The 21,572-nt window shown below is 39.2% G+C and overlaps 1 protein-coding gene across 2 annotated transcripts in view; it reads left to right on the forward strand.

Moving 5' to 3' along the window:
* Positions 1 to 5,265: 5,265 nt before the first annotated feature.
* Ibtk (inhibitor of Bruton tyrosine kinase) overlaps positions 5,266 to 21,572 on the forward strand; it is a 70,180-nt gene continuing 53,873 nt past the window's right edge. For both annotated transcript variants that reach the window (XM_005347553.3, XM_026779265.1), the window contains exons 1-4: positions 5,266 to 5,341; positions 9,683 to 10,370; positions 16,128 to 16,224; positions 17,666 to 17,790. In XM_005347553.3, the coding sequence (XP_005347610.1) occupies positions 10,050 to 10,370; positions 16,128 to 16,224; positions 17,666 to 17,790 (543 nt within the window). In that variant the 5' untranslated portion in view covers positions 5,266 to 5,341; positions 9,683 to 10,049. The remainder of the gene's footprint in view (positions 5,342 to 9,682; positions 10,371 to 16,127; positions 16,225 to 17,665; positions 17,791 to 21,572) is intronic.

The following is a 21,572-nucleotide window of genomic DNA, read 5'->3' on the forward strand; positions in this document are numbered from 1 at the left end:
TTTATCTTATATTATCTTATTTTTAAATGTTCTTTCAGAATTTCATACCTGAGTACTATGTTTACATAATTTCTGCCCAACACTCTCTCCAACTTGTCCCACGTCTCCTCTTACTCCCTCTCAAACTCATTACTCTTCTTTAGTTATTACTGGCATGTGTGTGTGTGTGTGTGTGTGTGTGTGTGTGTGTGTGTGTGTGTGTGTGTGTGATTTGTTAGGACTCATCACTTGGCATTAGTGAGACAATAGGGATGATCTTTTGGGAATTCACCAAGACCAGCTAGCCTGGGTCTGAAAAAGCATGGGATAAAACCGGACTTACAAAGCGGACAATGAGGACTACTGAGAACTCAAGAACAATGGCAATGGGTTTTTGATCCTACTGCACATACTGGCTTTGGGGGAGCCTAGGCAGTTTGGATGCTCAACTTACTAAACCTGGATGGAGGTGGGCGGTCCTTGGACTTCCCACAGGTCAGGGAACCCTGATTGCTCTTCGAGCTGATGAGGGAGAGGGACTTGATTGGGGGAGGGGGAGGGAAGTGGGAGGCGGTGGCGGGGAGGAGGCAGAAATCCTTAATGAATAAATAAATTAAAAAAAATAAATAAAAAAAGAAAATCAATCAGTGCCTCATCTATGGATAAGCCCGATTATTCTTCACTTAGTAGTCATCAATTGCTGTAGCAATTATCTAGTGGTAGGACCTTGAAAGATTTTTCTGACCATGTTCATGTGTCAACTGGAATTATCATTGTGCTGTTCTTCTTTGAGTATGTTGTCAAGTTTTCATGCGTACAACACCTTGTCATACATAGCAGATGCTCTGGTCTTCTGGCTCTTACCTTCTTTCCACCCCCTGTTCCATTATGTTCTCTAAGCCTCAGGAAAAGGCTTATTCCTTTTGTTTTTGATATATCAGTTGCGTATGGGCACTCCATAGTCAGTTATTCTCTGCATTTTGACCAGCTGAGAATTTCTGTGATGGTCTTCATCTGTTACAAAACAAAACTTCCTTGATGAAGGGTGAGACCTGCACTTCCCTGTGTGTATATAGATGGTACTTACACCTTGATGAATTGCATCCTTTATTGATATATAGAAAACTTTAAAAAAATCTTTTTTAAAAGAAAATTTATTCTACCATATGTCAGTACTGTTATACCAGGCTATTTTCAACTTACACTCATTTGATAAACTGATTTCTATCCTTTGACTCAGATTTCCTGGGTGTTTACCAGTGAGGTGTGTTTCTTAGAGACAGTGGATAATCAAATATAGTTTTTTTTTTTAAATCAAATCTAGTTTTTTTCTTTTTAAAAAACTAACCAGCTAGTCTGCAGCATCTCTTTATTAGTGAGTTGAGATCACTTATATTTAAAATTATTATAGAGATGTTTATTAAATCCTAAGACTTTCTTATTGGTTGCCTAGTTAATTCCATGGCAGAGGTTTTTCTGCCTCTCCCCTGATATCTTTCAATCCTATCTGTATTAGGAGTGTGCTGGTTACTATGTTGGACACGATAGATTCCTTCTTACCCTTCATTAAGTAATTCCTCTCATGTTTGGTCTTGTGATTAAGTCTATCTTCCTCCTCTATGTATAGTATTTTCATAAAGTATCATTTGCAGATTGGTGATCAACAACCATAGTATTACCAGCCTGGTCTACAAGAGCTAGTTCCAGGACAGGCTCCAAAGCTACAGAGAAACCCTGTTTTGAAAGCCAAAACAAACAAACAAACAAACAAACAAAAGAACCATAGTATTTTGTGTTTGTCTTAGTACATCCTTACATCTCCATCAATTTTAAGACAATTTTCCTAAATGTAAAATTTTGGTTGAGAGTTTTCCCTTTCAGGTCCTGAAAAGTATAATTCTTCTGGATTTTAGGGCTGCTCATCTAATAGTGATGCAATTCTGATGTGCTTGCTTTTGCAGATGATTTAGAGTTTATCTCTTACCACTTTTTAATAGTTTTTGTTTTGTTTTCAACATGAATGAGTATAACATGTCATGGAAAAGTTGTTTTCTGGTTAAGTTTACTCATGGTTCTAATTTACTTGTGTCTGAGAGTCCATTTCTTTCTCTAGAATTGAGAAAATCTTAGTGAGTAGATTTTCTAGATTTTTAATTTTTCTACCAGTTTCTTCTATCCATAGATTCCTCAGATTGGTCTCTTGACTATATTCCAGAGCCCTTGAATGTTGTGGTTATGCTTATTTATTTTTGTTTTATTGATATTTAGATGCAGTAATCCTTTACCTTGTCCTCCATCTCTGATCTCTTTCTCCAGCTTGGTTAAGTTGATTGGTGAGAATTATTCTTCAGCACTACTTTTAAATCTATATTTGCTTCTCATCCATTTTGTTGAGTTTCCCCCCTCTGTGTTCCTTACTTTCTTCTCTAGGTAAAGATCCAATGCATCTGCTTGTTTGTATCCTCTTTATGTTCCCTGATATTTTTACTAGTAACCTTTTAAAACCTTTAGCTGACATTGTACCAACATCAGTATCTTTGGATTCAATAATCGAGAAATTATAGTTGCTAAGGGGACTCTAAGGGAGTTATGTTGCTGTGTTTTTCATGTTTCTTTTGTCTTTTTATGTTATGGTTTTTACACCCCTTCGTTGGGCTATCTCTCAATGTATTTTAGCTGTATTTGAGAATTTTCTTATAGAGAATCCTTCTCCTAAGTGCCCAAGTACTACTTAGAGAGGAAAAGACAAACTATTGGAACAGCAACACCAAACTGTGAAATATAAAAACCTACCAAAAATCAATTAAATCTCAGTAGTATATCACCAATGACTAAAACAGAAAATGGCAAAATGAATGTAGAATCTGGTATGAGATAAAGTGACTTACAGTTAATACTGTATTAGATAAAGAATAGAAATAAAATCAGAAAATCTAAGCTATTACAACTAATAGGATAAAATAAAAAATATTACTAAAAGTAAACTATAAAGATAAAAAGAGAGCAACAAAAATCCAGTAGGGAAAAGTAGGCCCCAAAAAGAAAAAGATTGCCTAGTGGTTAAAACAAAACAAACCAACCATAAATGTTTAGACAAAGGCATAAAAGGGAAAAATACTTATATTGCTGAACCCGCAGTAAAATAAAAAAAGGGGAGAGAAAAAGAGATGGGTAAAAAAACAACAAAAAATAGAAGAGTTGGAGCAGTATCTTTTTGTCTCATCCAAAGGTAAGCCAGATATTTACTTTCTGGGATAGTGTGGTTAATTTTCACCGTCGGGTTAAAGTTGGGTAGTTTGTTTTCAGTCTAGAGTAAAAGGTTACGTTTTCATAAGCACGGAGTTTCTAAATTGACAGGACCACCTGTAACCACTACATTTATGACACCTATGAAACTAGCACTCGTTTCGGGACCAACAGCGTATAAAAATATGAAACTTATTCTGTTTGTGCCAGGAACAATAACATTACGTCAGAGTATCTCTCAATTTGGTCAGCACCATGACCGCTGTGGCAGGTTAAGTTTTACTTTGTAAGCAGTGCTCGAATATTTTCTCCTCTACTTGCTGAAGCAGGACCAGTACTGTGCCCCATCCCCAACTTCAAATACATTCCTTGACATGACTATGTTTTTCTCCTTCATCTAGTTACCTTCTACTTCTGACCTAGTTTGTGATTTCTTTGGGAAGTCAGATGAACTCTGTAGTACTGTAGCATATCTTTCCACATATTTGTAAAAGTTGCCCTTAATTCTTACCTAGAGGATTATGGCTATGTGAACATTTTGTACCCCCAATGTTGACAAGACACGGCAACTTCTAGATGAACGAATACTTAAGACTAATTCAGCTAAGGACACACTTTATGTATAAAAATTAGCCGCGAGCTCATGCGCACGTGCATATGTATGTGTGTGTGGTATTACTGTGTTTGGCACTCTATTCAACGCTATCAATACAGTCTCACCAAGTCAAATGCACTTTGCGGATGAGGAAATAAGGCTCCAGAAAACCTAAATGACTTTCTCAGATCTAAGGAAGAGACAGATAAAAGATGTGAACCCAGTTCAGCACATTTATTTACATTATTAGTTTTGGATCACTGGGCTTCTTTGTTTGTCGGTGTGTGACTACCATACAAAGCTTCAAGTCATTGTTTATACAACACAGACTGGGTTTTGTTACACGTCAAAGTAGGAAGTAGGAAAAGAAAAAAAGTCCTTGTACTGGGAGATCTGGGGAGCTAGGTCTCAGTTTTCATTTCGCCTTCACTTTAATCTAGCAATTTAACGTCCTAGAAAGTCTACAAAACAGGTAATCAGGCTGAGCCAGCGTAAGAAGATACCGAATTTATCTTGGTTTAATAGCGCTGGTGGCTCATACTGCAACTCAAACATGGCAGAGGTTCAACCAACTCCTAGTGGTGTTTTTTTCTGAGTCATGCTACTCCTCCCTGAACACGTTTACTAAGGCGCGTCTATCAGTCTTCAGCAGCAGTATGTTTCCCATTCTGAACTTATTATTGGTTTGTTTTCCTCCTTACGAGTTTCCAACTTTTAAAATGGCCTTAGAGTTAAGAGTTAAAGGGAGAAAACCTACTGCAAGCCTGGCCTCAGGTACCGAGTGATGTGATTCAAATTAGCAGCTGGTCACACAGTGGCGATCTGAAAAAGCTATGCTGCCTTGTGACAAAGGAAGTGACACTCAGACAACCCGGGTACAACAGGGGCCCACAGAGGAGCAGGGCCAACTCCTGGGGAGAGGACACCTCTGGTTTTCCAGTCACCCCAGTGCTAGCGGTACGGAAGGCAACTTTGCTAAGATGCCTACGCTTCTACTGAGTGGTGACGGGTGCTTGGGCATCCAGCCTGGTCCTTGTTTCTTCCATCTCAGCTTTATCCTCCTTTCCGAGTCTCGACCTGCGCGGAGACAGATCTACCAGGATGATGTCTGGCCCCGAGAGGGTCACTATTAGCTCTGAGACCAAGGCGGCAGCCTGTGTCCACAGCCCCAAGGCCGGTAGGGTCAAGTTCCTCGGGGACGCTAGGGGAAGGCCACAGCTGAGGAGCTGCCACGCTAGGCCTTGTGGGCAAGCCCCGACCAATCACTGTGGGGCATACACGAACTCTAGCCAATCAGCGCCAGTCTTATTCCCGAGTCCCGCCCGCTCTAGCCCAGGTCTCCCGAACCCCGTCCCGGCGCCGGCATTCGCGCCTGTCGCTGCAGCCGCCTCCGGAGCCGACTCAGGCAGCCCGGTTCCTGGCTCCCTTCGTTGTCCCCGGTTGCCTTCACTGAAGATGAGTCCCTGCGCGGTCGCGCGCCTTCCCAGCGGAGATCCCCGGCGCACCTTCATCTAGCGACTGGTGAGGGCGGAGGCGACGGAGTCCTGCCAGCCCGGCGAGGGGGGAGCAGGGCCCGGGGAGGGGACTCGCGGAGGGGTGGCTTCGAGCTTCGCGCCGCGTGGCACGGCCGGGTGGCCTGGGAGCGCAGCCCCGCCGCCCCCTCCAGCTAATGAATGGCCTGGTCCCACGAAGTGCTACGTCGCCTTGCCGCCCGACACGCCCTCCGGCGACGCTGCCCGTCTAGTTCCGAGAGCTGTCTGGCGTCACTTCCCTTGGAGCCCTTCCTAGACGCGCCCTTGTCCCTTAAAGCCTGAGTGGAGTTTGCAGAGTTTGAGTTCACGCGGGGCTCGCAGGAAGATTTGCTGCTGGGTGGAAAGGGACGGTGTCTGTTCTGCAGAGATAGGATAATGATCCTTTTGGTTGGGAGCTGTCAGATTGCAAGGGGATTTAGTTCAGAGGGGAAATGGTTAACCCAGACCATTGGCCGTGTATCTTGACTCCGTTATCTGACGTGCTAACATAGTCAGAAAACTGGAGTTGTGTTAGCCAGAGGGGATGTTTTTCAAGGAGCGAAAGTTGAGTGGCACCTTGAAGTAGAACTTTTCAAGAAGTTTGTCAGAAATACTGATAAGGGCGGTGCTTTAGTTTTTTTTTTTAATAGATAATGCAAACTACCTTCCTAATGCACAATCGCAGGCGTTTTTGGTCAGTTTCGCCCTTCTTGGTTGAATTACTTTCATTAGTTTTTAGTGCTTTAGAGACCTACTTCATGGTATATGTGGACAGACTTATTTTTTAGAAACGTGTTCTCTAAGAAAGTTTTTGCAAAACTTAAGTCACGTCGCAGCTTCAAGACAAAATTAATTGGATATGTTGGTTTTCATTTTTAATAAAGCTCGTTTGACGGACTTTCAATATGCTAATTTTTGTGTAATGACTTCACTTCATTTTTAACTTTCAAGATGTTTCTGGATTATAAAATTCTAGACTGAATGGATATACCTATTAAAGGATGTCGGTATGACTTGCTGCTTTCAATGAAAAACTAGTTTCTTATTACACGGGAGTAATTCTTTGTCACACCCAGATCATTTACTTTTTCCTTAAATTTTGGGCAAATATTCTTTTATTAAAACGAGCTATTGAATTGGACCAAGTTTCTATACACAGAGAATATATGAGAACAACATTAGATTACGATATTAATACACCTAAATGTCCTAACCATTGTAAATGCTTATGTTTAAAAAATATGTTTGGGCTTATAAAAACTTCTCTTTGATTATGACTTATAATCTGTAGCTTGTAATATTTAAATTAGTAAAGATGCAGTGTATTGATATATTATTTGTCTTTTGATAAAAAATATTGCCTGAAGACGAGTTAAAGCTAAAGCCACTAGAGGTCAGGTAATGGTGACACACACCTTCAATTCCAGGATTTGGGAGACAGAGTCAGATGGATCTGAGTTCAAGGCTACCCTGGGCTACACAAGATCAATGCAGAAACCAATCCAGGTGGTGGTGGCTCACAGAGATCATTTATACCACCGCAAATTCTTACTGCTCATCTGAAACTTTCTACCTAGGCTTCCAAGGATATTTTTTCTTGTTTGAGAATTTTTTACATACATACAGTGTCTTTTGATTATCCCCCATTTCTTCCCCTTTTATCCCTAATCCCTTCCCTGTCCTTCCTGTCACCATTCTCTCTTCCCCTTTAAAGTCATCTTTTTTTTTTTCTTTAACCCACTTTAGACAACTTAATGCTGCCTGTACGCACATGGCCACCTCCTGGAGCATGGGTGGCCTCTCAGGAGCCACACCCCTGATGAAACCGACTTTCTCCTATCAACCATCAATTGTCCTTAGCTAGGGAAGTGACTTCATGATTACCTCCCTGCCCCATGCTAGGATTTTGTCTGGCTTTATCAGGTTCAGATCCTGTGCATGCAGTCAGAGCATCTGGGAATTCATATGTGCAACGATTGTGTTGTGTCCAGAAAAACATTGTTTTGTTATATACTACCTCTGGCTCTTAAAATTATTTCACATCCTTATCCACAGTTATCCTGAGTCTTGGGAGGATAGGATCAAATATCTGAGCATTCCACAGTCTCTTATTCTTCATGCTGATGGGTTGTGGGTCTCTGTGTTAATCGTTGTCTTTTGCTAAAAGAAGCTTCTCTGATAAAGGTTGAGAGATGCGCTGATCTATGCATATAATGAGAAGTCCTTAGAAGTTGGTTAATGGTGGTCTCATTTAGCAGAATAGTAGTAGTGGATTCTTTGCTAGAACCTATGACTCAGCCAACCATTAATTGGCCCCATTAATGGTACCAGATGTGAGTTCTGTCTTATGAAGCAAGCCTTAAGTCCAGTCAGAAAATGTATGTTTACTCCATAACATTTGTGCCATGGTTACAGCAGTGAACATATCTTGTCAGGCTGATTGCTGTAGTTCCCAGGGTTCGCAGTTGGATGAGACTGTTGATTACTGTTAGATAAAACTGTAACATGTGAGACAGTGGTTTTTGTTTGTTTTTCTGCTTTCTTTTGTTTGGAATATATTACGGTAGTAGGTGCTTAGATTTGTTTTAAAATATAATTATATTCTTAATTATTGATGAATATAAAGCCTGGGAACCATTGTTCAAGGCTCAGTGTTGACTGACTAAAATCTTTGTGGCAGGACAGTTGTTGGGGTTGAACCATTGCCAGTAGCTTACCTAGCTAACTATACTTTGCCAATTGTTTCATTTCAGCATTTCAAATGTTGTGTGTAAAACAAAGATTTGATAATTTATTTGTTCTTTTGCTTAGGCTCCTGCCTTAGTCTGTTTTACTGCTTTGCTAAGAAACCATGACCAGCACAACTCAGAGGGTTAGAGTCTGTGGCCATGGCAGAGCAAAGGCGTAGTGGCAAGAAGAGCTGAGAGTTACATCTTTACCTCCAAGTAGGAGGTGGAGAGAGATAATGGGAATGGTTAGAGTCTTGAAACTTTAAAACTGGCCCCAGTAACATGTCTTTTCTGAGGCCACACTTCATAATCTTTAAAACTGGCCCCAGTAACATGTCTTTTCTGAGGCCACACCTCATAATCTTTCCCGAGATGGTTCCACCAACTTGGGACCAAATATTCAAAAATATGAACATGCGGGCCATTCTCATTCAAACCAGTGTAGTTTGCTATTTTTTCTGATTTCCAAAGTATTCAACCCTTAACTGTTTTCAATGGTAACAGTCAATTATTTGACTATTTCACTAATATTGTTATTTTAGTTTTAATATTTTAAACTACTTGAAGGATTGGTTCTTTTTCTTGGTGTCAGTTAAATTCCAAAGACACTTTTAGGTTTAAACTATGATTTTGAAGTGGGTGTTTTTTGGTGCTGTTGTTTTGTTTTTGTTTGTCTGTTGGCTTGTTTGTTTTTGTGGAACTGTGTTCAGTTAAAAACTGTATAGGTTTTCAGAAACAGACCTGGAACTAGAATCCAAGTAGTTTGTTGCTCTCATTTCTAAAAGGTGACTCATCAGAATAGATTATCAGAAAGCCAGGTAGATGGTTGACTTCTGACTTTGATTGTGGTTTCAGGTGGGTTTGGAGATAACATACTTAGACTCTTCCATATTTGTATCTAATGTACCAAAGTTTGCTGTGCACGCACAGTGGACTCATGCCTGTCTCAGAAGAGTCTTGTAACTGTTTTGTTTTTTCCTTGTTACCAAAGAACAGATACCAAGGAAAGGATTACACAATGCACTATATATTAGAGAAGGTTTCCCTTACTTTTCTTTAACATTTTATGTAGCTTTAAGAGTTGTATTGAATCTTGTCATCATTTTATACTTTGAGATTGCAGATCATATTTTTGTACGTGGTGATTATACCCTTTTATGTTTTCATGGCTTCATTCTTTTATCTTTGTCTTCGAGCCATCTAGAATTTATGTTAATATAGGTGTAAAGTGTCAAAAATTATTTCTTTCCAGATAGCTCTCCAGTTTTTCTGATACCTTTAGTTTAATTATTTCCCCCACGACAAGGGACCATTCAGGTGAGAAGACACATTTCTTACCATGATTAAAGTCAAATGGAGTAACCGGTGAAGTATTGGTTGTTTTAGTTAACAGTTATGATGTAGTTTTAGGTGATGACCTTTTGGAAGATATTCTCTTGAAGATCATACATATAAATGTGTTTATAGCTTCTGGGGATGTAGTTTATAGAGTTAAAAATACTTGGAATAATGAAAGTTGTAGCCTTTTTTTTTTTAAATGAATGGGAGTGGAGTTGCTTACATTTTAAAATATTTCAAGAGAGTTATATTTGTGATTTTGTTTTTGTTTTGTTTTCCTGCAGGTCACCCTCGCAATTATGGATATTTGAAAGGCTCAAACGGTGTGGAGGGGGAGTTCCCCTCCTCACTCCCCCTTGGTGCTTGACTTCAGAAATAATTTATAAACTGGGATTTTTTTTTTAAAAAAGGAACTTGTATTTGATATGAACTTTATAGAACTATTTATAATTTTTTTGATTTAAGTGCCAAAAGATTATACAAAGATATATAGTTTTATATAATTGTTGTGAATATTTAAATTATAACCCCAAAGGGTTATATCTTCTCGATAATTCTTCCTGAATAATATCTTTGGGTCCTCGCTTTTTCATTTTTAAAATTTACTTCAGTGACTGTTCTGAAGGAGTAAGCAATATAAAAGCATTTAGGATGGATTCTGCCACCCCTGACTGCACGTCAAAATGTCGATCCCTGAAGCATGCGTTGGATGTCCTTTCTGTGGTAACAAAGGGGAGTGAGAACCAGATCAAGGCCTTCCTCTCCACTCACTGTTACAACGCGGTAGCTGTCAAGGATGCCTTTGGCCGGAATGCCCTGCACCTGGTCTCCTCCTGCGGGAAGAAAGGAGTGTTAGATTGGCTTATTGAGAAAGGCGTGGACCTGCTGGTGAAAGACAAGGAGTCAGGCTGGACAGCACTGCACAGGAGCACTTTCTATGGACATATTGACTGCGTTTGGTCTCTGTTAAAGGTAAGTATCAGTTTATTTCAAAATCTTTTTTAGTCATGCATTTTTCTTTTTTCTTTTATTGAAAATAGCATTTTTTCTCTCTTTATAATCCTGATTATGGTTTCCCCTCCCTCTCTTCCTCCTGTCTCCTCCCCGTCTCCACTCCTGTCTAGATCCAGTTTCCTTCTGTCTCTTATTTAAAATAAATAAGCCATGCCTTGAATCCCAGGTTTATGCATTTATTCCCAGCACTTGGGAGACAAAGGCAGGCAGATCTCTGTGAGTTCAAGGCCAACCTGGACAGTTCTAGCCAGAGCTATACTGTGAGGCTCTGTCTTGAAGAAAAAAAAAAAAAACAACTGAGAAAAGAAAGAAAGAAAACAAACAGGCTTCTCTGGGATAATAATAAAATAAAGTATAATAAGAGGAGTGGGTGGAGGGTTGGGTGCGAGGGAGGTGTGGGGAACAGTCAGAGGGAGGGAGAGAGGGGGAACTGTGGTTGGTATGTAAGATGAAAAAAAAACTTAAATAAAAAATAATTAAAAAAAGAGCACAAGACAAGAAGACTAAGTGGGGAAACCCTCATGCCGTCCCCTCTGGTATAGAGGAGGAAAAAAAGGATAATAAGATAAAACAAAAACTAACACAGACCCCTTGTTCACACACTCAGGAATCCCATAAAAAACCACCAAACTAGAGTCTATAATATATGCACAAAGGACCTGAGGAGAAAATATAAATAAAACAAAATTAAAAAATAAAGGTAAAATTTAAAAAGTCCAGACATGATGGATATGACATTATGAGACAAAGAATCTCCAATGTTGCTATTGAGTTCATTTTCTTTTGGCCATTTACTATTGAAGCTATAGCCTGCCCTGAAGGGGAATTTCATTCCCCAGTGAGACTCCCTTAAAGCAAACCAAATTTGCAGATGACTGTCAGTTGGGGTTAGATTCTGGGCTAGGGTGGGGATGTATCTATAGGACCCCATTTGGTATGTTGTAGGCCCAGTGCATGCTGCCTCAATGTCTGTGAGTTCATGTGCGTGCCTGATCTGTTCTGTCTAGAAGGTCATGGTTCCGCGGTGTCCTCTATCTTCTCTGGCTCTTAGACTCTTTTCATCTCCTCTTCCACAGGGTTCCCTGAGCCCTGAGCGGAGGGATTTGATGGAGACTTCCCATTTAGGGTTGAGTGTTCCAAGATCTCTCACTCTCTGCATATTGTCTGGCTGTGAGTCTCTTCTGTATTTGTTTCTCTCTGTTGCAGGAGGAAACGTCTCTGATGCTGGCAGAGCAGGGCACTGATCTGTTTCACTGGCTGGAGTTTAGGCATGTGATTTTTTTTTTAAATTTTAAATTGTTATCTATTTATTTTTATTTTTTCTTTTTTAATTTATTTTCCATACCACCCACAGTTCCCCTCCCTCCTCCTGCTTCCTTCTCCCCTACCCCCATCCACTCCTCAGAGAGGGTTAGGCCTTCCATGGGCAGTCAACTAAGCCTGGCATATCAAGTTGAGGCAGGACCAAGTCCTTCTTCCAGGCATGTGATTTTCTTAATATATTTCATGTAGTATTTGTTTAGGAGACATTTATATGTGTTTGATGCTTTTACTGTTCTAACTTATCTTTAGATTTAAAATCCCATATGTCTTATTTATTTGCACATTTTATGTAAAATTTCAAATAGACATTAAAGCTCACAACATATAATAAGCTATTGTGCAATTTTATGTTATGTGTACTGTATGGTAACTGTCAGGAAAAACCTTTGAATTTATGATTTATGAAATTATGATTTATGAATTGGGCAGCACTTAAAACCAGAGAAGTTCAATGTGGAGATGTCGCTTAGGGGTGGAACACTTGCCTAGCAGCTAGCGTTCTCAAGGCTCAGGTTTCCACGTCCAGTCCCTGCTCCCACCCGAAGAGGCTTAGAGAACTGCTTCTGTAGGTAGGCAGAGTGGAGTCCTCATTAGAGGTTAACTGGTGCCCGTGACTGGTCAGGTCTTCACTTGTTTCTTTTCATGTTAGATTTCTGTTTTCTTACAGCGAAACCCACTGTTAAAGTTACTTCAGTCTAATGTAATTCCTCTGAAAAATTTAAAATAATATCTTCAGGTGTTTAAAAAATGACTTAAATTATCAGTGACTACTTTACCAGGGTTCTGATTGTTGAGTATCAGTTAGGGATAGGAATAAAGGTTTTGAATAATATATCTGCTTGTTTAACTAGAATAAAATGCTTTTAGCTTAAAAATTTGATAATTAAAATCAGCTTAATTTATATGAAATTGCCTTACACAGTGGATTCCATCTAGGTTTATTTTGTGAGTAGCCAAATTATGAAGTGTTTTGAGAAGTACTCAGTGTTATGGCACTAGTAAATACTGAGTCATGCATTCTAAATATGTAACTTTGCTTTATATATGCATTTTGTCAAGTTTATGCAGGCCCAGAAGATGCTAAATAAGTCTTTCTATCTTTAAGCAATTGGTAGTTAAATTAGGAGTCTTACCATTAGTATTTCCATCTGTTCGAATTTTTAAAAAATAATTACGTAGGATTTTTTTGTAACATATGCTTATCAAAATAATTTCTAATGTATGCTGGTAGTGTAATATCCTTTTCTGGAACTAAATTGTGCAAGTGGTCTGTTCACTGAGTCATCTTGGATATGTTTCCAAGCATGGAGCGTCAGTCGTGTCTACAAAAGGGGAGCTGTAGTCTTTCCTCATATCTGCCCCCCTTCTGTAAGGTGCATCACTAACTCCTTTTCTCACCCTGTAGGGAAAGCTAAAGAATTGAAACATCAGTTGGCGCAAGTCTTACCTCTGAATCCTTGACAAGAAGATTCATTGCTGCTAATTCTGTTGAACTTTTGAGGGCTCTTTAGTTTTCTTCTGTCTGTAAGGTTGCTAGGCATGTGTCTTTATTTAGGGCTTCCATTTGAAACAGTTGTGATTTGGCCTGAATTTTGGACTTAGATTTGCTTTAGATATTCATGGTAGTGTGGTGTGTATTGTTCGTGAGAAGCTAGGAAATTGTGCTTTGGATGCCTTGCTTAGCTTGTCTGTCTTATTACCAGAGTCTTATTGACCACTGATAGATAGTGAATTTTCACTGATAAAACAATTCTACCAAAATGTTCTTCCAGAACTGTTCAGTATTCTCATACTGTGAGACACCTGCTCAGCCTGTCCTTTCCTTCGCAGTTCTCCTTTCAGTGACAAGGGGTGCAGGACTTCATTGAGGGCATCACGTCAGTTCTCTGATGGCCACCATCGTACCTTAAGTGTTACTCATTGACAGTAAAACACTATAACCACAAGTGCAGGTTCAGTGAATTTGCATCTGATAAAACTTCAGAACCACAGAAATTTTATGTCAAATGCCAAAATAAATTTCCCAATAAATACACACCCATACTGTCCATACTATCAGCCCCTGATTGCCAAATACAGGAGACCTTAGCAGAAACTCTTCGCCTACATAAAGCTACAATAAAGGTAGCAATTTTAGGTGACTTTGCTTTGACACCTTTATTCCATAATGGGATTGAATGTCAAAAGCTTTATGTTTATAGGATTCTTCTGCATCTGTTGCAGTGTACTTTAAATTGTTTCATTTGTAGTCCTGGGGTGAGCCTAGGGCCTCACACATGGTAGGGAAGTACTCCCTGGCTGGATTATACGTAGTCTTTTTATTTTTGAATCTTGAGGCCAGATCCTGTTTAGTTTCCCAAGCTGAATTCAAGCCTGTAAATCCTACTGCCTAGCTGGGATTGCAGTCAGAAGTCAACACTATGCCTGGTGCCGTTGTATTTTTATAGTGCTGTTTACTCACTGGTCTGGAAGAACTTGCTTTGATTTTTTTCTATTGTTATGAAAACCTAATAGAATTTCAAAATTGCATGGGTTGAATGATACACTAACTGCAAAGTATTTTGAACAAATGTCTTTTGAGTATATGATATATGCTATAGAGTGAGCTGTGCATTGCAGACATTGCAGTGAACATGACTGAGCTCTTTTTTTGATTGAGTTTTTATAGTAGTATGGAGAGATAGGCAAAAATGAAATAACTAAATATAAATGGAAAGTGCTTTAAAAATATTGTAGTGTTAGGGTTTTGCACATAATAGAGATCAACAGTGGTAACATAAGTGAAAAGATCTCCACATAGGAGACAGCCAGAACATCCATGTGACTGTAGACCTGTAAACAAAATCAAACTAGAATAACTATAAACTAATTAGAATAATCGATCTGAAATCTTATCTTCCTCTAAACCCCAGGAATAATAATTTTTACCTTACACTGTTTTACTACTACATAGTCAAAACAAAAACAGATGTTAGTGTTTCCAGGAGCATTAGTGCTCTGTGATGAAATCCTATATAAAGCCCATCTGTTGCCTGTAGAAGACAGTCATAAAATACTCAAGCTCTTAAGTCTGCTATAAACTTCAATGCTAGTTTGTAAATTACTCATTTGGGGGATATATACAGAAAGAATTGATCTTAAATAAGTGGCATATACTTTGCTCAACATGTACCATAGCATTCAAGATAAATACGTTATGAATTATGGTAGTCCATGGGGCTCCAGAGAACAAGAGTCCAAAGTCTCGCTGTTTCCGATGATTCAGATGGTTGCGGTAAGTAAGGTCTAGCAGTAACACCTACAAGATAAACTTTGATATTTGTTACTGAGTTCTCATTTGTCGTGTTTATAGTTTGGAATATTGTACCTCTCAGAATGCCCTTCTTTTAAGACCAGGGTAGGTGAGATGAAGAGATGGGCACTGATGATCACATTGTAGGAGACAAACCCTGACTACACACACACACACACACACACACACACACACACACACACACACACACACACTGCCATTGCTGTGCAGTCTTTGCTACTGTATGTTTTTAGACTTGAGATCTGACTGTAAAAAGTGAGTGTGTTTGTAGACATGCCTAAAGATGTAGGTCCTCCTATGCAATCAGATCTACATTATCTGTTTGGTTCTAAGTCATTATAACAAATGATTGAGGTACATTACCTTATGATGAAATTTTATTTGGTTTGTGATTTTGGAGATTTCAGACTCCTTGTCCCATTGCTTTGGGTCTGCGCTAGTGCAGTACCAGGAGTCTGTGGTGAGCACTCTATCCACCTTGGGTATTTACAGAGCAACAAAGAGGAGGAAACCAGCATTCTGTACCAGTAGTACAGGACCAGAGAGGGAGGAGTATCTACTTGGCCCTACCTGTCAAATGTTCTTCTGCCTCTCAGTAGTGCCACTAGGTGTTCCACAGTGGAGAAGTATTTCACTTGAAAAACCATCTTATGTACTTCTCTTTGATTTAAAATGTTACTTCGGGCCTGAAGAAATGATTTAGCAGTTAAGAGGGGACTGGAGTTTATTTCTCAGCACCCACATTGGGTGGTTCACTGTAATTCCAGCTCTAGGGGATCTGATGTCCACTTAGACATCAGTGGGCACCAGCATACACATGCACACACGCACACGCGAACACACACATGTACATACGCACAACCAAACCAAAACTTTAAAATGTTATTTCTTTTCTTGTACTACCAATAATTGAACATTTTATAACTTTTAGTTCTTTTACATATCAGCGCAAATGTATGTAGCTATGACAGATAATTATTACATGGTTATTTTTCTCTTTTTAACGTGTTGATCATTTGGTTTTTGTGCAGAAGTTACTGGTTTTTAGTGAATCCATAATATGTATTTTTATTTTGTAGCATGGTGTTAGCTTGTATTTACAAGATAAAGAAGGATTGTCACCTTTGGATCTTCTAATGAAGGACAGGCCAACTCACGTTGTGTTTAAGAACACTGGTAAGAATAGTTTCACACAGTTCAGCAAGGTACAGTTTTAATAACTCCTAGTAGTATTTATTCTGATTAAAATATTGAGGATTTATTTGTTTGAATATCTGTAAAGGACTTTTGGACTTTTACTTTCACATCTGTTGATTATTTTTTTATTTTATTTTATTTTATTTTATTTTGTTCTTTGAGACAGGGTTTTTCTGTAACTTTGGAGCTTGTCCTGGAACTAGCTCTTGTAGTCCAGGCTGGCCTTGAACTCACATAGATCCGCCTGCCTCTGCAGCTCGAGTGCTGGGATTAAAGGTGTGTGCCACCACCACCTGGCTACCCACACATTTTAAGACTTAAAAAAAAGTATTGGTTCTTGCCTTTCATCTTGTTTGAGATGCATGGCATCACCCACATTAGCTGTTCTCCAGGCTTCTGGAATTCTCTTGGTTTTGCTCATCAGCTTGTTGAAGTGCTGGGATTACAGATGCTCTCTCCATGTCTGGCTTCTATATGGATCCTGGGGATTTGAACTTAGGCCCTCCACTTTGTGGCAAGCACTTTTGGCAACTGATCCGCCTCCCAAGTCCTACTTGCACATACTAATGTCACTTCTTACACTTTTTTTTTTGCCCTTTTGGTTTTGGAAATGTGAATTTACAGTAAAAGAGAAGAGAATTAATGGAAGTATTGTATAGTTTCTCTCTAAGCCAAGTGAGAACACAATCATTGCCCTTCCCCGATTGCATTGTACGTGACAATCAAAATTTCATTCTAGAATATTTTTAGTCTTCCAGAATAAAACTTTCCTCTGATTAAGTTTTATATCAGTTTAAAGGCTCTTTCTTTAGTCATTGTGATTTTGTGTATCAAGAGTGAATTGTAAAAATGAGTATTAGTCTTGGGTATGTTAATTTACACGTGTAATCCCAGCACTTGTGGTGGCAGATGAGGAGGTCAAGGCCATGCTCTGTTACATAATGAATTCAGAGGCCATCTTGTGCCCTAGAAGTCCATCTCAATTCCTCAATTGCCCTAAAAAAGAAAAAAGTTAGTGTTTGTATAGTAACATGTAGTAACAGTGATACTATGCTCACTTTTATAAACACGCGTATTTATAAAGCTTATACTTAGAATTTCTTGGGAATAAAGTAGACATTGCAGGTGATGGTTCACTCAGCTGGAAGTTACATGTTACCTTATTAGCTCTCAGTGAGGGCCAAATACTGTGATTATTCACATCAGGTTGAGCCTTTCACTCTGCTTTGGATTTTCTGAGTTTTAGAATTTTCTAGAATTATACACTGTATTAATAGATTCATATTTATAAATATACAAGCTAATTTAGTTTCTATTGAGTCACGTTTCAGGTAAACTGATGATTATTGTGTTCCTATAGTTAGGCTAAATTGTCATTCACTTAAATTCTAACAGAATAAAATCCTAACTTTTATTTCAGATCCCACAGAAGTCTATACTTGGGGCGATAACACAAACTTTACTCTGGGTCACGGAAGCCAGAAAAGCAAGCATCACCCAGAGCTGGTGGACCTGTTCTCCAGGAGCGGAGTTTATGTCAAGCAGGTATTCTGAAAGATCATCCGTGTACTTTGAGAGATAAGATAAAGTATTTGATAGTTTGGATTTTGCACATTTTTATTCTTTTGAAGGTCGGTGTTAATTCTGGTACATGATCCTGAATTCTTAAATGTGAATGAGTGTGCCCTTTCCACTGATAACATGTGAAGCTCTTCTGCATGGTTGTCTGTCCTGCTGCTGCGCTGTGTTTTCCTTCCGCGGACTGTGCACCCTCAGTGTGCTCCTTCAGCTAACGTCTTGTGTGTTCACAGACTGTGCACCCTCAGTGAACTCCTCCCCACTGTCGTCCTGTGTGCGCGCAGACTGTCTTTAATGTCACTCTCCTTTTAGGGTTCTTTTTCATTTTGCTCTGGGCAGTCTTGTAAAGCATTTAATTTAACAAGCCTGAGGTCTTATTTTTGCCGCTCACACTGTACTCACTTTAATGCTAAGACTTCTACATTTTATACCTCAGATCCCATTATTTGAGTTCACCTTTGTCTTATGAGCTGTGTTATTTTTTTCTGTTACTGTAAAGAAGTGCCTGGGACTTACTGAAAGGAGGGAAGATTTGTTTTGGATCAAGTTGTGGAGTCCATATTTCTTTGACTGTCTTTGGGTCTGGTGAGATAGCACAGCCTGCCGGAGAGAATGGTGGAAGGCACTGCTCTCCTAAGAGCAGCAGAAACACCGAGTGTAAAGGAGACTGCTATTTCATAGTCCCCTTTGAGGGATTCTCCTGATGATCTTTAGAAACACCGAGTGTAAAGGAGACTGCTATTTCATAGTCCCCTTTGAGGGATTCCCCTGATGATCTTTAGCCTCCTGCTAGCCACACTTGTTGAGTTTCTACCACCTTTCAGTAACACCACCCTGCGGACCAAACCGTTTACACAGAGTCTTTGGAGGACATTCCAGATTTAAACTAAGTGTGAAGCTATCTTACAAGCTTCTTCCCAGCAGTTTCTTGGATAGTGATGATCGTGTCCTAACTTGACTCCTAAGCTCTGCTCTTTTCCTTTCTGTTATTCACGTTTATTCCTTGTTGGTGCTATTTTGTTTTGAAGTAATTAGTTTAGCCGATTCACCTTTGGGTAAATCCAGAGTGCATGACTTAGAATGTCAGGCCTTTTCTAGTCTGCAATTTTCATTATCCCCCCCCCCCCCACCGCCCCGTGTGTACTTGTATCTGTGTGTCTGTTTCTGCCTGACCCAGAGTAGTAGCCTGGAGATACACCCTTAGCTCATATTTGAAATGGAATACTCAGTTTATAAAATTACTGTGCATGCCTGGCTTTCCTCTGACAGTTCTGGTTTTGATGATTTTCTGGTAGAATTGTTAGTGTCATTAACTAAAAACTATATGGACGCTGAATGATATGACACCATATTAGGCCTCGGTATAACACCACAAAGGCTACATTCTTTATATTGAAAGCCATGCTCTGATGGGTCATAACTAGCAAGATTTGTTTTTCAATAAAAAAGTTAATTCTAGAGAAGGTTCAATTTTGAAAGCTTAGGCATAGGAGCTTGTTGAGGAAGGGGAAGAGACTCGAGAATGTAGAGAGTGTATGATGGTGTCATTAAAGCTGTCTCTAGACTAGTCCATAGTGAAAGGACCTAGCGTGACTGAGACTGATGAACCTGCTGTCAGTCAGTAGTGAACATGAGGGATGAGCTGTCAGAGCAGGAGTGGAGTATATGACGGCCATGTAGTCCCTTGGGCAGTGCTACTCAGCATGTGTCAGTCTGAACAGGTCCTCCATGGGTTTTTACAATGGTATGGCATGCCTTTAATTGTTTGTCTAGGAGCATAAAATAGTGATCTATTCACAGGTATTAATGACTGAACACATTTATGGTATTCGAAAGATGTTTTCTGAGTTTTTAGTTAGTGCTAGATTGTGTGGTCTTGAGTGGGGAACTTTTGCCACCAGTGACAGGATAATGGTGCTCTTAAGGCACGTAGAGTATGACTGTGCTATCTGGTCCTATTATAGATGCATTATAAAAAATTCTGTTCTACTTGATGGTATAAAGTTTAGAACAATACATTAAAAAAACAAAAAAAAATTCGCTAATGAAAGGAAGTAGAAGTTGAGGATCAAGGAGATTTTATTTACTCTAGAACATGAATAGGGGAAGCTCTGTGGAGAGGTGTGGGAGAAGAGGATTGTAAATCAGTTCAGGAAGCGGAAGCTGGCTGACAGTGTTTACTGAGCACAGTTAGATGCAGAGCTGGCCTTTACTCACTGAAAGGGGCTGGCTCTGTAGTGCAGCACCAGATGAACTGATGCTCACCCGTTGCAGATCCTAGAGAGCTGAAGTGAAGAACCTTTCTAATTGTTCAAAAATTCCAAGCGTTAAGTTCTGCTATCATGGGTTCTTTAGTGGTGGGATAAAAATGAATATGTAATTGAAACAAATATATTTGTTTTGACTCAAATAATATTTTTTTTCTTTCAAAAATTCTAACTTTATAAACTTGGGATTGGTTTTTAGACTTTCTTTTATTGTATTTGTGGTACAAATAAGTGAGTATTTTATTTTGCTTTTTACTTTGGACAGGCACGTGTTTATAGAACTCTCAGTACATAGGTTTCTGTAGCTCAGCTTATAATTTTCTTATATTCCAAAGGACCATGCTTTTCTGGAGAATGATTCTAGGATTTCTTTCTTTCTCTCTCATCTTTGTGTATCTTAAGAAAGAAGGAGTGGTAGTGTAGTAAGGTGTAGAGAGTGACGTAACGCTGCAGCGAAAGCAGCAGAACGCGGCCTCTGTGCTAGCTGGAGCATGGGCGTGTTTAGAGCTGCTGTGAATTTGCTGTTTCTACCCCTGCTGATGCAGTCTGCCTGCTTCAGTTTGCTTACTACGGAATATGTCAGTGCCACTGTGTGTCAGTAGTGGATGGAGGGTTGGAAATGGGAAAGAGAAAGACTTGAAAACAAATACAAAATTCTTTAAGGTTTAAAATGCTATTGAAGCTATATTTGATAAAAACAATTCAAGAAAGGACACAATGCTTCTCCAATTGTGTGTCATCAAATCTTTCTAAAAATACTTTTTTGATGTTTCTACTATTTTTATTAATAACACAGATTCTGTTTGATAATCTTATTCTCCATTTTACACTCTGCTCAGTTCTTGCTGTTCGACACCTCATTACACTAGAAAACAAAGGACAGTTATTTTTGCCATTGAAGACCGAAAGCTTACATTCCAGTGTTAATCTCCCAGTTCACTGCTCTCTTTGTTTCCCTCCCCTGGGAGTGTTTTTGGGTATAATTTAAAATGATTATAATTTAATTTTTATTTTAGAGCACTTATAAAGAGAATAGTATAGTGAACACCCAAACATATTGTCTAGCTATACAATTAATTAACAAATATTCCGCTTAAAGAATTGAAATAAAGAGGATTTTTTTCAGAGAATTTTTTTTTAATTTTTAATTTTATTTTATATGCACTGACATGAGGGTATTAGATTCTCAGGAAACAGAGTTACAGCCAGTAGTAAGCTGCCATGTGGGTGCTGCAAATTGAATCTGGGTTCTTTGTAAGAGCAGCCGGGTACTCTGAGCTGCTGAGCCATCTCTCCAGCCCCTTTTCAGAGAGTTTTTTTTTTTTTTTTTTTTTTAGAGACACTTAATAACGTATTTATCTTGTTTCCTTAAGTTGTGATTTGTAATTTTCATTCAGTCTTCCTGTCCCAGAAAGGGCAGGTTTACACCTGTGGGCATGGTCGTGGTGGACGCTTAGGCCATGGAGATGAACAGACATGCTT

This window comes from Microtus ochrogaster, chromosome 5 (genome assembly GCF_000317375.1).
Source record: "Microtus ochrogaster isolate Prairie Vole_2 chromosome 5, MicOch1.0, whole genome shotgun sequence".
Lineage (NCBI taxonomy): Eukaryota > Metazoa > Chordata > Mammalia > Rodentia > Cricetidae > Microtus > Microtus ochrogaster.